The sequence below is a fragment of the Stegastes partitus genome, unplaced genomic scaffold, assembly GCF_000690725.1.
Source record: "Stegastes partitus isolate 25-593 unplaced genomic scaffold, Stegastes_partitus-1.0.2 Scaffold171, whole genome shotgun sequence".
NCBI classification, from domain to species: domain Eukaryota; kingdom Metazoa; phylum Chordata; class Actinopteri; family Pomacentridae; genus Stegastes; species Stegastes partitus.
This window is the reverse complement of record NW_007577902.1, coordinates 264,250-280,073: the sequence shown is the minus strand read 5'-3', so window position 1 is coordinate 280,073 and position 15,824 is coordinate 264,250. Positions and strand designations below refer to the sequence as shown.

General features: G+C 40.4%; 1 protein-coding gene across 1 annotated transcript; it reads left to right on the top strand.

Moving 5' to 3' along the window:
• The first annotated feature begins 5,205 nt into the window (after window positions 1–5,205).
• Window positions 5,206–15,611, top strand: LOC103355880 (protein Wnt-2b-A). Its single transcript, XM_008279830.1, has 5 exons — window positions 5,206–5,384; window positions 8,551–8,771; window positions 9,598–9,875; window positions 11,149–11,413; window positions 14,514–15,611. Exons 1-5 carry the CDS (start codon window positions 5,206–5,208, stop codon window positions 14,741–14,743), a joined length of 1,173 nt encoding a protein of 390 aa, XP_008278052.1. The 3' UTR covers window positions 14,744–15,611.
• The last annotated feature ends 213 nt before the right edge of the window (window positions 15,612–15,824 follow it).

Sequence of the window (15,824 nt, the reverse complement as noted above, 5' to 3'; positions counted from 1 at the left end):
GATGGATGAATAAATTTTGAAAGCTTTTTGTGTCTCTTGTTGCTCATCTATTAACAATGTGTGGTATTTTGTATAAGTGCTGCAACTTCGAGATGAGCTAGGCGATTACACAATTGCAAAAGTACAGAAAAAGTACAGAAAGATTTGTTTACTTGATAAATATCCTCTATAATGTCAGTATATCCCGTGTCTGACTGACTCACAGTCACTCAGTCACTCAATCAGTCAATGTGGCCTGACATTGAGCACCGGCTGACTAGGCTTTTCCGACCAACTGAATTCCCCTCCTGGTTGTTGGGGAAGGGTTGGCTGGTTAACGGGACGGGTCACCTCTCTTTTGCTCAGCTCACCTAATTAACATTCCAGTGTAGGACAGCAGAGCTGCATCCCAAATCCAGCACAGGCATGCCTGGTCCTCCAGCGAAGCCCCATCTTTCTCAGCCTCCATAAACACAGGTTCAGGTTGATGAGCTGTGAGGGGCCACGTTCCCGCTGCTGTCACTGCCAGCATGGCTGCCCACTCTGTACGCTACTCTACTGTCACCCTCTGCAGCGAGACACTTCGGGTAACGACATGAAAGTTCATCTTTTAAGACCTTTTGTGAAAAAATCTTGAGAGGTACTTTTGTAGGACTAGGTATGAGACTGCAACAGAGTTGAACAGTTCTACTGATTTTTAATGCAAAAAAGGCACTTTCTAACTTGGCCCTTTCAACACATCAGTGACATGGGGTGACCTAAAATGTCTTAGAAATGTATTCAAAATTGACTTAATAGTCAGAGTCTGAGTTCAGTCTTTGGGCTGCATGACGTCTATTCAAAACATCTATTCCAGCTACGGGTCATGGCCCAAAGTGGATCTTGGCATTCCTTCTGTAAGGATTCCATATAGCAAGAGGTGTCATTATTTGCTTTTTATTCTGAAGAATAAATCTCAGAGGAGTAGATTATATTTCTTTTTAAATGCCCAGATGCTGAATCTTTTGTCCTGGATGGAACAAAAAGAGTTTTTGGCTCTGCTCTCTGTAAGAATGTGTGAGACACGCTTGTGATAAAACACTATATAAAGATAAATTAACTTGAGCTAGACAAGGATAGCTGCAGCCACATGTACCTCCTGGGCAGATCTCCTAAGTGCTGAACTTTGTTACAATGGCAGACAAGACACATGGGTGCAGTGTCATGTTGTGTGAATGAGATGATGAAACTGAGGTCAAGGAGGGAGCACGGGGCCTGTCAGGAGTTAAACCACAAATTTACAGTCTTCTCATTGAAGACATGTTCCAAGAAAGCACACTGTGCCTGTCTGGCCATCTGTATGACTGCTGTCAGTGCACTGGATCCACAACAACCATTGCCATTTAAGCGCTCATCAGATCTTGTGGTGGCCCAACCGCTTTCTTATTCTCTTGTTCTTTTTCTTTTCTTGCTGTTGTCCCCTTTCTCCAACCAAAATTAGCTCAGGCCATGAGAAGGGCCTAGAATAGGAGCTCAGACCCCCACACTGAGCCTCTTAAAGACCACAGCTGGAGCTGGCTCAAAGCGGGACAGAAGGAGAGGGAGGGCTGGATGATGAGTGTTATCGCCACCATCACCTGCTCCCTGTAAAGCAATTTGTTATAGAGTTGTCACTGTAAAATCCATAGCTTGTCCTGGGGTAAAGAAAGACAGGGTCACATGTAGTGAGGATCCCAGTGTGGCTCCAAATCCAGATATGACATAACTGAAGGACAAACAGCTGGGCTGTGTGTGTCTGTCTGTGATACTGAATAGAAAGACTAAATTTCCAAAGATTTGAACCTAGCAAAAGTTATATACATATTCTGAAGTATGCAATGTGATGTACACTTGTCTCAGAAAAAAATGACATCCTGATTTCCTTAGACACCAAATAATTGAGAATCCTGCTGAATTCCCAGATGACAAACATCTCACATTCACATTCAAAACACACCACTACATCCGCTGTCTGTGCTGTGGTATTTTTGGGCAGCTGCATTGTTATTGACCTTTACTTACATCCCCAACTAACACCCCTGGATTTGCACTTATTAAAATGACCTCACACACGCAGTATACACACAGCGTCTTGCCTGTGTCTTTCTCTACCTGCTGGGCACACACAGCACCAAGTGACCCACTGAAGTCGCCAAAAATGTCCTTGAGGTGGGGTCAGATGTTTCCACGTTGGCTCGATGAGACAACCCTCTTTCTGGATTGCGACTGTTGATATGAGCTGAACTACAAACATGCACTCCAGCAGCATTACAGGAGAGGTTCAAGTGCTTGGAGCTGAGACGAAGATATTCTACTCTCCCACCCTGAGTCACATGGCATGAAGGCAACTTCATTAAGTTATTAATCATTTTTTTGAATGTTAAGGGACTATACTTGGGTGCCTTACCAAATTTGGAGAAAGCACAAATTACAGCATATGACAGATGTGGGATATTGAGATACATCCATCAGGACAAACAGAACCTGTACATGCAGAAGACACATTTACGAGACACATTTCAAAATCCTCCAAACCCAGAAATGAGTCTCTTATGTTGGTTGGTGCTGAGGCTAACAGCACAACAACTCTGCTTTCTAAACACCAATCAGAGTAAACCAAACTCTAACACAATGTAAGGAACCCTGTTTGGAACAGTGGAAGGAAGAGACTAATGGGCAAAGCGTATCAAAAATAATATCTGGCGCTTAAAAAGGTATCAGGAATTGGCAGAATATCTCTCTCAATGGCAGAAAGCAAAGACAGATCCTAATTAAGTCCAGGCTCAGTGACCATAAACTGGCAATTGAAAAAGGAACACAGTAAAACTCATGGCAACCAGATGACCTTAGAATATGTGGTCACTGTTTTACAGATGAGGTTGACACAAAGATGCACTTTCTCCTACAAGTTCAACTCTGTAATTTTAAATTTCAGATAGCTACTGACCTCTCACAATTAAAAGATACTCATTGGAGAAGGAGACAGATGTCATGCCTTTACCTGAGGGACAATGAATGACAGACACACATGGTACCTGCACATGATGCACTGTACATAGATACTAACCATACATCAGTTTTAAGGTTGTAGTAATGTTCAAATTACTGATACTATGTAATAAAGTCAAAATATTTTGGCAGATTATATCTTGGTGCTTTAGAAGCTGTTTTTGAAAGTTTCATGCCAATAAAGCTCTTTTGAACTGAAGTCATGTCATAGGTCAACCACTAAACAGGTGTAAGAGGCTGCCTTTACTATACATGTACATGGACTGGATTTTCAAACCAGTGGCAAGTCTGGCTAAATTACAAGGCAAACATTTTTTTTCTCCCCCCTTTCACATCTGCCAGAAAAACTGGAGGAGACTTTTCTGGCTTCTGGCCTGTCTGTGCTTTAGTCCAGACAGTTTGGATGGGGATTTTCCCTCCTGGGACACCTCACATTTTCTCTCTTCTCCTTTTTGTGTAAATGGCACCTCCTTTGTCTGTGTGCAGTCCTCTTTCCACATTCCGTTAAATATGTTTCTCAAGCCCTGGCTCAAACCACTTAACATTTTGAACTCCCAGTTTGTGAGGGCTACACACAGCAGCAGTGGTGTTTTGATGTGTATAATCCTACATGGGCATTGGATTGAGACCAGTGGGTCAGCAGACATACGAAACAATGCAATGCCCCCTAGGAAGGATTTTACAGTAGGCTGTATCTCTATGGACACCAAATTCCTGTTTGATAATGTGTAAAAAAAAAAACATGCATGACTTCTCATAGCTGAAGCTTTCAGAGCAATACTTTGACCTTTATGATACAAAGAGGCAGCAGACATACCTACCTACTAACTTTGTATTCAAAGCCCCTAAAATGGTAGATAGTACGATGTTCGGACTAAAAATTAGGGCTGTAGTTAACATCTGTTTTCATTGTTGATTATTTTCTTGATCAATCGATTCGTTTGTTGGTCTTTAAAATGTCAGTCATTGTTTCCCAAAGCCCAAGTTGTCAAATGTCTTGTTTTGTTTACAATCTATTCAGTTCACTGTCATAGAGGAGGAAAGAAAACAGAAATCTGAGAATTTAGACTTTAAAAAAATTACATAGTTGATTAATTTATCACCCAACCAATGATTAATGGTTGCAGTTTCACTAAAATGTTCATTAAGGAAGAGTTACATGAATTGTTCTTCTCAATCACTATTAACACATTTTTGTGCATAAATGATTGAACATGTTTGCCACTGGAGGCCTTTTGGTTCACTTGCACAACTGATTGTTGACTGATCTAAAGATGAGTCTGCCTTTATTTACAGTTTTAAACACACAACTGAAAGCTAATTTAAGGAACTAAACTCTATTAAACACCAGTGTTTGAGCAGCCGAGAAACCCCGGTGGAATACTGCCTGTAAACTGTGGCAAAGCTATCGGGTATAAAATATGTTCAGATCGCTTGAGGGCATGCACACTCTCGCCCCCAGTGGGAATATTGCTGTGACAATACTGTAATTGAAGGCTGTGGCTGCTCGGTAGTGGTTAAAAAAAAAAGAAAAAGAAAAAGAAAAAGAAAAAAGTTGGATTCGTTGATTTGGAAACAGCAGCCATCGCATGCAGGGCCTGATTCCGACCGAAATCTCGCCTTCCTTGTTGTGTGTAGCTCTGCATACCGCTATCTGTAAATTTCTGACAAAGCAGGGTGGGTGTGGGGAGCAGGGAGGGGGTCGCGGACAGCTGACGCACCAGAGCGAAGCGCAGCGCGTTTCGGTGCGCATCTTCATTCTCGGCTGTTGGAGGAAAGGTGAGCGCAGTGTCTGTGCCATCCTCGGAAACACTTCTTCCACTGGACTGATTTAGGCAACATTTTATTTTATTTTATTTTTCATTTTTTATTTTATCAATTTCGGATTTCATAGTTTGCAACTTTCCGCAGCTTTCCTGATCTTCAATTCGGAGCGCAACAGCTGGAGAAGAAAGGTGAATTTCTACCAGATTGAGTCAATCTACGAAGGACTCATTCAGCTCTCTCATGAAGCGCAAACCCCAAAACCAATGAATATTATGGATGTACTGACAGAGACTCTGCGGCGCATTATCACAGTAGTCGGAGTTTAAAGGCACTTTTTTCCCCCTCCATGTGAAGTTTCTTTTGTTACCCGATGATGGACGGCGGACGGTCGTCAAGGACTCTCGCACCTGATTGTGCAGCCTTTGCCAACACATGAATGGAAGAAGCATGTTTTGTCTGGTGAAATCTCGGAGTTTATCAGACAGCAGCAGGGCTATGGGGATGAGAAATGAGGCAAAAAGCCACCACCACTCCAAACCCGTCTCCAAACTGTGCTTTAGCTTTATCTTGCTCCTGCTCATTTTCACACCCAGAGTGGATTCGTCGTGGTGGTGAGTGAGACTTTTGAAGAGCATTTGTTGATGCTTTGTTTAAGTTGATCACAAAGAATGAATTAACCGGCTGTAATATGCCAAACAATAATTCAAAAGTTTCATGCAGACACATAACCAACATTTTACAAATAAAATATTGCTGAAAGGTTGATTTAATTTACACCTATATTAGATTTTTTTTGTGTTACACCGTTGATTTTACATATCTACTTAATTGGAACCTTTTCCAGAATAAAGGTGGGACTACATATCCCATCCCTGCTTATTTCCTAACACACTTAAATAGGCTACCCACTTCACCAAAGCTCATGAAAGATGAGAACACTTTCATCTCTTTCCCTCTGTGTGGGAATTTTCTGCATGTGTGTTGATGGTTTTTTTTTTTTTTTTTCAAACATCAATGCAAAGGGAGATGTTCAGCACAGCAAAGTGTGTCACAAGTTTATGAAGATTAATGGTGTTGGCGGGAATCTCCCCCATCCATCCATCTTGCCCAGAGTAAGTGGCAGGTGCAGGCGTTGGTGCATGAATAAATGCCCCTTGATGATTTCTCTTGAGGTTTTTAAAGGCTCAGAGGAGAAGAAGAAGGAAAAAAATAAACACGCTGGAGAGTTGGAACCTCCCTTCAATCCCCCTCACCTGGAATAGTTGTTTCAGGTCACACTTAACAGAAAATGCATTTGATGTGCACTTAGTGTTTAACTAACCGAGGTAAAGTGCTTCTGTGTATTCTGCCTTTATCTCATATTAATTGCCCAGCAGCCCGTAACAGTTAGCCTCTGATTTTCAGATGGGTTAGACCCTGCACCCATGCACCCTTTATAAATAATATAATTCCTTCTAATTTCCCGAGAGAGTGTATTTGTCAATGTATAATTCTGTTATCCTATGCAAATATATTATAAACTGACTGATTGAATTGCTGAGAAATTCCAGAGAAAAAGAGAAAGACATACACAGGAGAGGCTTGTAAGCTTTGTGTCCAGATGATTAGTACTTACTTCACCCTGGTTTGTATTGTTTGGGCCTATCTTTAACCACTGAGATCATTTAGTTGAGTGCCATGTGTCTTGCTGCACAAGACCCACTTCTCTCGCTCTCTTCTAAGTGTGTGTCCTCTTGGAGACAGTCAGGGGTCTTTTGGCACAGCCGGTATGTACAACACACAATAAACACAAGTAGTGCTCCTGTTCTGCTTTACTGCTCAGGCAGATAGTCGCAGTTAGAATGGGACTGGGAAAGCCATAACAGGAGTGGAAACTGCCTGCTATGTCTGTTTCTGTCTCGGTGGCCGGGCGACACAAATGTGGCTGCGATTAGGGACTATAATGATATCCGGATGGAGAGTAGAGCGTGCAGGCTTAGAGAGGGAGGCAGAAGGAGGAGAAGAGGGGGGATTGTGCCATCATATGGTTGATCTGTGAGGCTGGGAGGGAAAAGGCCTGACTTGTACTGTAGATGACTGTCCTCATGTCTTGTTGACAGGAGTCCCCCCAGTGTCACAATGCCACCAGCATGTGATCCACCTCCTTAAGAGTTACTACAAAGTTAGGGATTATGTCTGAAAAAAAAGCAGGAAGCAAAAGCTTTTCACTGAACGTGAGGAATTTAATAATCTCTTTAACATCCTGAATATCTTCATCTAAAGTAGACAATGGGTATGAATGAGTAGAAAAACAGGAACACTTGGAGTAATCCAATCAATAATCTCAATTAAACCAAAAATGTGAAATTTTAGAGAATGCAAATTTGCTTCATTAATTGGTTGAAAAAGTATATCGTGAATGTTAGACAAATATCAAGTTAAAGCCAGCAGCTACCTAACAGAACACACTTAGCACGACTCTCTGTCTAAAAGTAACAAAAATCCCCCTGTTGGCTTTGCTACAGCCCAGTAATTACAGTTGAATGTTTTTGCATGTTTGTTTAATCCAAAAAAGAAACTGTAAAACAAGAAATTGGCATTTTACCACAATTCTTGGTCTCAATGCATAGGCTTCATATACAAACCCCATTTTAAATGGCAAATTCACATTTTTTACACTTGGATGCAAGTGTAGATGCAAGTATATTGCACTTTCAGTAAGTCTGAGGACTTGTGACAGATGGACATCCAAGCAACAGCCGTCAATATATCCTTGCTTTATACAGTACATTACCCATATTACAACTCCAAAGACTTGGCTCCGCCCTCCATGACTGATAAACTCCTCAATCTTTGAGACTTTGTTAGAAATGTGTGGCCTTTGGAGCTGCAGTCACATCACAGAGTACATATAAAAGATGAATGGAGCTACTGAGACACAACCCGCCACCCGAGCTTGAGGACACTATGCATAGCAATACAGTAGTTTATCATAAGGCAGCCTCACTTTAAAAAAAAAAAAGACCCTGATTTATCATCCATTTTCATCTAAATAGGGCCATAATTTACAAAGTGAACATCATTCTGAATTTATGTCTTAAAACATAGCAACTGAGACCATAAACTCTTTATAGTGATAACACATCAAGGATCATTTTCTCATAGACTTCTGGGCAACTGGACTTCTTTTTGTAACTTGACGAGTCGCCCCCTGCTGGCTTCTCTGTGTTCGCTTCTTTTTTTAAAACTCGGAAGACACAACCATATTTAATATTTATGAGTCAGACCGGATGTTTTGGTTGTACGTACATGCAACATAAACTTTAGAGATGAGGCACGTTAGGCACTTAGCAGCGTGGGTAGCACTCCATTACTGTCCTAATGCTCATCTCATTTCCACTGTGAAAGAAGAAGAAAAAAAGAATAGAAACAAACAATATTTCTTGCACAATGGGTTGGTCCCCTCTCTCTCGCAAACACTGGAGCACCAAACAATTTTGTGTGTCAGAGGTTAGTCTGACTGAAGGTGGCAGATGAATTTGTGATTAAAAGTAAATGGGTGTCATCTACAAAGAAGAATTCAAAACTAAATCCAGACTGACCTTAAGATCATTTAGCAACAACTCTATCCAGAATTTTTTTTTTGTCAACCTTGACAAAGCTCCTTTAGAGCCACAGAAGACAAACTGCTCTCAACAGGCTAAGTGTAGATGAACAAATTGAATTTCTCATGTGAAATCAGTGGAGCTCCCCTTCAAATAAACATCAACACTGTGTTTGCTGGATGTGTGTCTGCAGGTACATTGGAGCGCTGGGTGCTCGGGTGATATGTGACAACATTCCTGGCCTCGTGAACAAGCAGCGACAGCTCTGCCAGCAGCACCCGGACCTGATGCAGTCCATTAGCGAAGGAGCCAAAGAGTGGATCAGAGAGTGCCAGCATCAGTTCAGACACCATCGCTGGAACTGCAGCACGCTGGACCGAGACCACACAGTGTTTGGCAGGGTGATGCTGCGAAGTGAGTCTGCACATGCGCCGCCAGGGGGGGTTCAATCTGTGTGGGTTTTTTGTGCGACAGTGGTTGTTTATGTCAGTGACACTCTAGTTAATCATCCTTGTAAAAGTCTGCTCTGTTCCCAGATAAGCAGAGAATTAATAGGTGTCTTATTAAATCAGCTTTACCCTGGAATACAAGCAGAAATAGAAAGTGTTCTTCTCCGGAATGAGTGAAGATTGGGAAAGTGGATGTTCTCTGAAAACAAGTAGCAGATTGAGAGATCCACACTGGTGATGTATAAACAGTAATAGGAGATGTAAATATTTGGGTAGATGTTTCTGGCAGCCAGACGAAGCTTTACTCCCTGACATATCGCCTGTGTTCTGCTTCATTGCGTGAGCAGGAATGAGAGCAGGAGGAGGGTGGGACAGCCAGACCAAATAACCTCCAAAATCTCCTCTTGTCTGAAATGAAAACACAGCCCAGTGACTGAGAAAGCTGCCATCTGTGCAAATTAAAAGGTGAAAGGAGAGTAGGCTGGACTGTGATGTTATAGCTGACATGTTGCTACCTCTGTCTGGACCATCCACCATAAATGGACTGATTTCGGCGTTCCCGCTGTCAGGAACATACTGGGAGAAGGTTGCTTTACCCAACAGTGACACAGTGAACTTGGGCATTTATAGAACTGCTTAAATGTAACATAATCAGAGTTATGGTGTTAAGACAACATTTACAATGCTGTCACATATAAAATAAATATGGTTGTAATATACATTTCTTTTCCTACAATAATACGTTAGTTTCTGATGTATAATTGCAACACCTCTTTTTCTCATCCACCCAGGCAGCCGAGAGGCAGCGTTTGTGTACGCCATCTCTTCAGCTGGAGTGGTCTACGCCATTACCAGAGCCTGCAGTCAGGGGGAGCTTAAGATCTGCAACTGCGACAGTAACAAACGAGGGCAAACGAGCGACGACAAGGGCAACTTTGACTGGGGTGGATGCAGCGACAACATCAACTATGGCATAAAATTTGCCAAAGCCTTCGTAGACGCTCGTGAGAGGATGGTGAAAGATGCTCGAGCGCTGATGAACCTCCACAACAACCGCTGTGGTCGAATGGTGAGCAGCAGCAGTTTTGATATTTGATCTTCAGCACCACAGTCAGGAGGCATTTTTTTTTAGACTAGTTTTAATATTTAGATTTACAGTCCTACTGTGCTGTATAGCTGTGTTTAAAGAAAAAAACACTGAAAGAGTTGTGCAAAGTTTTACAGTTAAACAAACAAGACTTAAAACATTGAAATAATGAAATGTACATCTATTTGTTAACTTGAAATTTACCTCATGTAACTAACTAGACACCACTAATTAGATACAGGTTCAATTTCACATAAATTTGTATTTCAAATAAAATTGGGTGTTTTCACAATACATGCCAGGGGATGATTTTTTTGGTGGAGTTTCTAATAAGGTACAGCATTTTAGACCATTGTACCATGGGTAATCCTGCTATACATTTTGAGAGAAATACTGTGTTTTATTGGCTTTTTCTAGAGATTTCAGCAGATGGAGTTAGAGTATTAAATTCTATTGTAGAGTGACAACCCAGTGCGCTCATAAACACTACGAAGTGTGACTGAAAACTCCAGGGAAGGCTACCATTATCGAGATCAAGTGTTTGACATGATTAGACGAAAAATACCCAACAGCTTTTGTTTTTTGTTTTTTTTAAATCTGTGCCTCAATTAGGGATTCAAATAATGATTATTGTTATAATGTATTATTCTACTGATTATTATGCAATTAATTGTTTAATCAGTTGGTTTTGAAAACAGCTAAAAAATATTGAAAATCCTCAACAGAATTGATCAAAAATTTATTTAAATGTTTTGAATCAAAGTTATTTAATTGGCAATAAAGTAAATGCAAAAAAAAAAAAAAGAAGTACATTTTAATATTTGAGAAGCTGGAACAATCTAATGTTTCGTTTATCTGCTTGAAAAATGGCCTAAACAATTAATCACTAAAAGTAATTGCCGATTAGATTTTGATTGACTTGTCAGTTAATCATCTTATTATTGTGGCTCCAATCTCAGTTGACTTTCCAGGAACTCACAACAGATATATTAATGTGAAAAAACACAATATAGAACTAATCTATTGTTGCAGCAAAACAAGTATACATTAGAATACACTCGAACTTGCTTTTACTTAGTAAATTGAGATTATGATTTAACCCTTGTATTGTTTAAAGAAGTCTCTGGAGTAACAGAAATTAAGATCTAGTCAGAGTTATGAACATTCAGCCAACAATTGCTCTCGCAGGGACCTACATCATGCCATGGGCAACATCGCAGGCTTAACACCTTGTCACCTTTGACCTCTGCTCCAGGCAGTGAAGCGCTTTATGAAGCTGGAGTGCAAGTGTCACGGGGTCAGTGGCTCCTGTTCTCTGAGAACCTGTTGGCTGGCGATGTCGGACTTTAGGAGGACTGGAGACTACCTACACAAGAAGTACAACACAGCCATCGAGGTGACCATGAACCAGGACGGGACAGGCTTTATGGTGGCGGACAAGGATTTCAAGGGAAGCACCAAGAACGAATTAGTTTATGTCGAGAACTCTCCAGATTACTGTCTCATGGACCGAGCAGCAGGTGAGTGGAAGAATGAAGAAATAGATTTTGCCAGTGTAATTGTAAAAAAAAAAAAAATTCTATTTATGAAGTACAAATTGACATGCCATGCAAGAAGTATGTAAATAAACAGGGCCGCGTAATAATTACAAGAAACATAAGCTATGCAGCACATTCTGAGCTCATTGCTGTTGACTGTATTCATAAAATCGTTTTCCTGAGCACCTCTTTTGGTACTTAGTCGTTGTTACGTTTTAAATTTTTTTATGGTTTAAACACAATAATAAATATATATGGCAGTTCTGATTTTGTTATATAAACATATAACATGAATGATTACTTTTTAGGAACTTTTTTTAGGAATTGTGATTACGGAAGGTAATAAGCAGAAAACCTGACGTCTGAAAAATTTGCTTCTCTGTACTCTCTGTTGTAAAAACAGAGACAAATGACATTCAGCGAGTCAGTGAAGTACTTTAAAGCTTGTAATAAATAACTGAATGGATTTTAAAATGAATTATTGCTGCAAAAAAAAAAAAAATCAAATTTTCATACAGAAATATGAGTACATTGTTATGAGACAAGACAAACAGATGGTTGACCCTGTGTTAGTTTTACCAAATCTACGAGAATCCGAGCCTCGCCCACTGAACGCTTGCATTCCTTCACAGCTTAAAGTTCAATGATTTGACCTTTAACATCTCTTTAATTCCTAATGTTTGCTTTACCTTGTTAGGCTCTGGCTCCTCTCTTCCAATCTAGCCCCTTCAGTAGAGCATGAAGGAGCCCACTACCTCACTGTTAATAGGTTTGGCAAGATGGCATGTGCAGGGGACATGATGGTACTAACTTAACAGATTCTTCCACTCCTCCCTGCAGTTAGCTTGGTTGCACTTTGACAACTGAGGGGTAAAGAGGGTGTGTTCACTCAAAGGAAAGGCTGTCTTTCCTTGTTAAAAGGTGATCTCAAAAGAAGCCCATGACCCTCCTCACCACTAATCTCCATTGTATAGGAATTCACAGCCTAGGGATACATGCAGGCTTATTTTTCAAATCCTTACTTTGGTCAGTGTTAAGCTCCACTCTTGAGAGCCTGAGGGGAATATCTCCTCTTATCCTTTTCTCTTTACTTCGGATGCACTGTTATTAGACCTGGCATCTGATCTTAGGCTTACACTTTACACCTGAGCACATGGACACAATTGTGTTTGGGTCTGAGGCTGTTCTGTCTGGAAGTCTAAACCCTGCTGGAAAGTGTGGGAAAAGTGATATTTCGTTTCACTTGTCAGCATCAACATATCCATTGCTATACAGAGATGGTAACCTGCCAGCATCAGCTGCTCTTGACAGCTACGTCATCAGAGGAAATTTTCCAAAATGAAATTTAGTTGAGTTTATATTCGACTAGGCAGTGATGTTGATTGGAAAGAAAATCAAAGTGTTAGAAGAAACATCCTATTGAACTGTTAAAACTATTGTAAGTTTAGACCCGATAATGGCACGAGGGGAAAAGTCAGTGCCTCAGTAAAGTTCTGAAAACACAAGTATTTACATCATAGTGGCAGTGGAAGCCACATTGAATGGCAAGTCATTGCGTTTCATCCTCTATTCACCAACCAAATAACCACAACACAGCATTGTCATTCCTCAAGCTATGCTGGTAGTATAGCATTTTCTTGCAACGTTCATTTGTACCAGTTAAGACCCAATAAGCAGTTACAAAAATCAATATTATTTAAAAAATATTTCTATTAACATAATTATGATATTAACTTGATAGTCTCAATCAGCAAGACATTCGTTGCAGGCCTTGTCCACAAAAACAGGGATGTTTTTCCCCTCCTTCACTTACAAAAAACAATCTGAGAATGCAAAAAATGCAAAAACACAATTGAAGTTTTGCCAAGACTATGACAAACCAGCAATTGCTGATATACTATACCCTAGAGCCATGCTGGCCAATCACAAACCTGAAAAAAAAGCTTGGCTATAACTAGTTCCGGTTGACTGCCAACAAGGCCACATCAAGGAAAGGGGGGATTTTGTGTGTGGACTGATTCTGACACCTCTGTTCCTCCAAATAGTGAAAGAGTAACCGTATAATTATGCATAAACATGTAAAAAGTCCTATTAAGAAGGTTAGCATCAGCATTATTTTGGCCATATTCACCTTGTCTACATGTCAGCACTGCAACCAGATGGTGTTTTCCAAATTTTTAGTTTTTAGTGACCTAAAACTGTGTTTGTGAATGTACAAAAGAGCAAAATGTAACCCATGTTAAAATCTGACATAAATAAGAATAAATAGTTGAACAAGAACTGCATAAATAAGTTTGAAAGATAAAAGTGATTTATTCCTTAAAAGGGCAGCGACTTAATTTTTTGTCAACAGACTTTTAATTTTCAACACTGAATGATTGTTGTATTAACATTTTTAATTAACTCTGATGAAGTAGTTAACATTAAATAAATCACTTTTATCTTTCAAACTTATTTACACAGTTCTTGTTTAACTATTTATTCTTATTTATGTCAGATTTTAACATGGGTTACAAAAATGCATTAAAAAAAAAAAAATTAAAAAAAGCTATGTTTTTGGGAGGACGGCACGATGGAACAGCACTGTTGCCTCACAGCTAGGTCTTGGGTTCAATTCTCGGCCTGGGGTCTTTCTGTGCAGAGTTTGCATGTTCTCCCTGTGCTTGTGTGGGTTCCAACCAGGTGAGATGCTGAGGTTAATTGGTGATTCTAAATTGTCCGTTGGTGTGAATGTGAGTGTGCTTAGTTGTCTGTCTCTAAGTGTAGCTCTGTGATAGACTGGAGACCTGTTCAACGTGTCCCCTGCCGTCTCCCAAAGTCAGCTGGGATAGGCTCCAGCCCTCCTGCGACCCTACAGAGGATAAAGCGGTGTATAGATAAAGCTTAGATGGAAGTCAGGGGATGCAGCCAGACAACTGAAGTGTGACTTCTAGAAGAAACCATTAGTTTAACATTAAGGTCAATATTTCCTATACCTAAAGTTCTACACAGAGTTTCCGACCAGCCTTTTGGAAAATGGAGGAAGAGTAAAGTTCATACATCAAAACTGCAGCATGTTTACTCTTTCTTCATCTCTTGACAGGCTACCTGGGCACAGCGGGCAGAGTGTGCAACAAGTCCTCAAGAGGCACAGACGGCTGTGAAGTCATGTGCTGTGGACGAGGCTATGACACCATGCGAGTGAAGCGTGTCACCAAGTGTGAGTGCAAGTTCAAGTGGTGCTGCGCTGTGGAATGCAAAGACTGTGAGGATGTGGTGGACGTTCACACCTGCAAGCCCCACAAGCGACCTGATTGGCAGGATATAACCTAAGCGAAGAGACCTGACCAATCACAGGCACCACTGACTAATTAACCTGAAATCGCTAAAGACTACCTTATAGTTGGGATCGTGTAACTGTAATACCTCTGGCTTCGACGCTTTGATACTTCCTGAGGCAGAAACTTCACAAACCTTTGTTGAATGATGGTAAACTGGAAAATAGGCCCAGTTACTGATCATGTGCTGCTTTAAGAACAATTTCTTGAAACTTTGATACAAAAATGGCTAAATATTATATTCTGTTGTAAATGCATCCTTGGCTGAGGCAGATATATGACATAATGCCTGCTTGTTTTACAGTATGTAAAGACTGTGTAAGCATAAGACATGAGAAATATGATCATAATAATAGTAATATTTAGTCTGAAGTGAGAGCGAGAAAAGAAAATAATGAAGAAATCTTTTGAAATATTGTACAACCACTGACATCACATCATTTCATATGACTTCAAGTCATTGTATGGTACTGCAACAAATCACTTAAAATAGAACATACAGTTGCTGCTAGTTAGTGTACCTATCAAACTAACAAAAAGTCAGAGGGCACTTATGAAAAGCTCTTTCTTAATTACAAGCCACATACTCACACTGTGAACCCGAAGGAACCACACACAAGGAAGCAAACAAGGACTTCCAGTTAAAGTGTAGCCTAGTTGCTGCAGAGTTGGATTTTGGTAAAATGTTGGTTGAAAAAAAAAAAAAAAAAGGACACACGGACAGAAAAAAAATGAAGCTTTATATGAACTTTGGACTGTTGTTTGAAAAAAGTCTTGTACAGTATGCTGCATATTTGACTGTAATAAGTCTAACACATTCTGGTTGTGTTGCGTCATGGAAAACTTTCTTGTTTCTACCTCTGGTTATTTGTCTTTGCTTCCATTTTTCCCCAATACCTTCAAGAAACAGTCATAGGCCATGTTCAGACAGCACTGCAAAAAAAACAACACGGCCGCCAAGCCATTTCAAGTGGGCACTGATTGCAAAATAATGTCAAAAATTTGAAGTTGGCTCCACTTTTGCCACAAAACAGTACAATGTCGTCCAACAAGGCACTGCATAGGCCAATCAAATA

Coding starts and splice junctions, on each gene's coding strand:
- LOC103355880 (XM_008279830.1), top strand. CDS start 5,206: ATGAATGGAAGAAGCATGTTTTGTCTGGTGAAATCTCGGAGTTTATCA. Junction 8,772..9,597: donor TGGCAGGGTGATGCTGCGAA/GTGAGTCTGCAC, acceptor TCATCCACCCAG/GCAGCCGAGAGGCAGCGTTT. Junction 11,414..14,513: donor TCTCATGGACCGAGCAGCAG/GTGAGTGGAAGA, acceptor ATCTCTTGACAG/GCTACCTGGGCACAGCGGGC.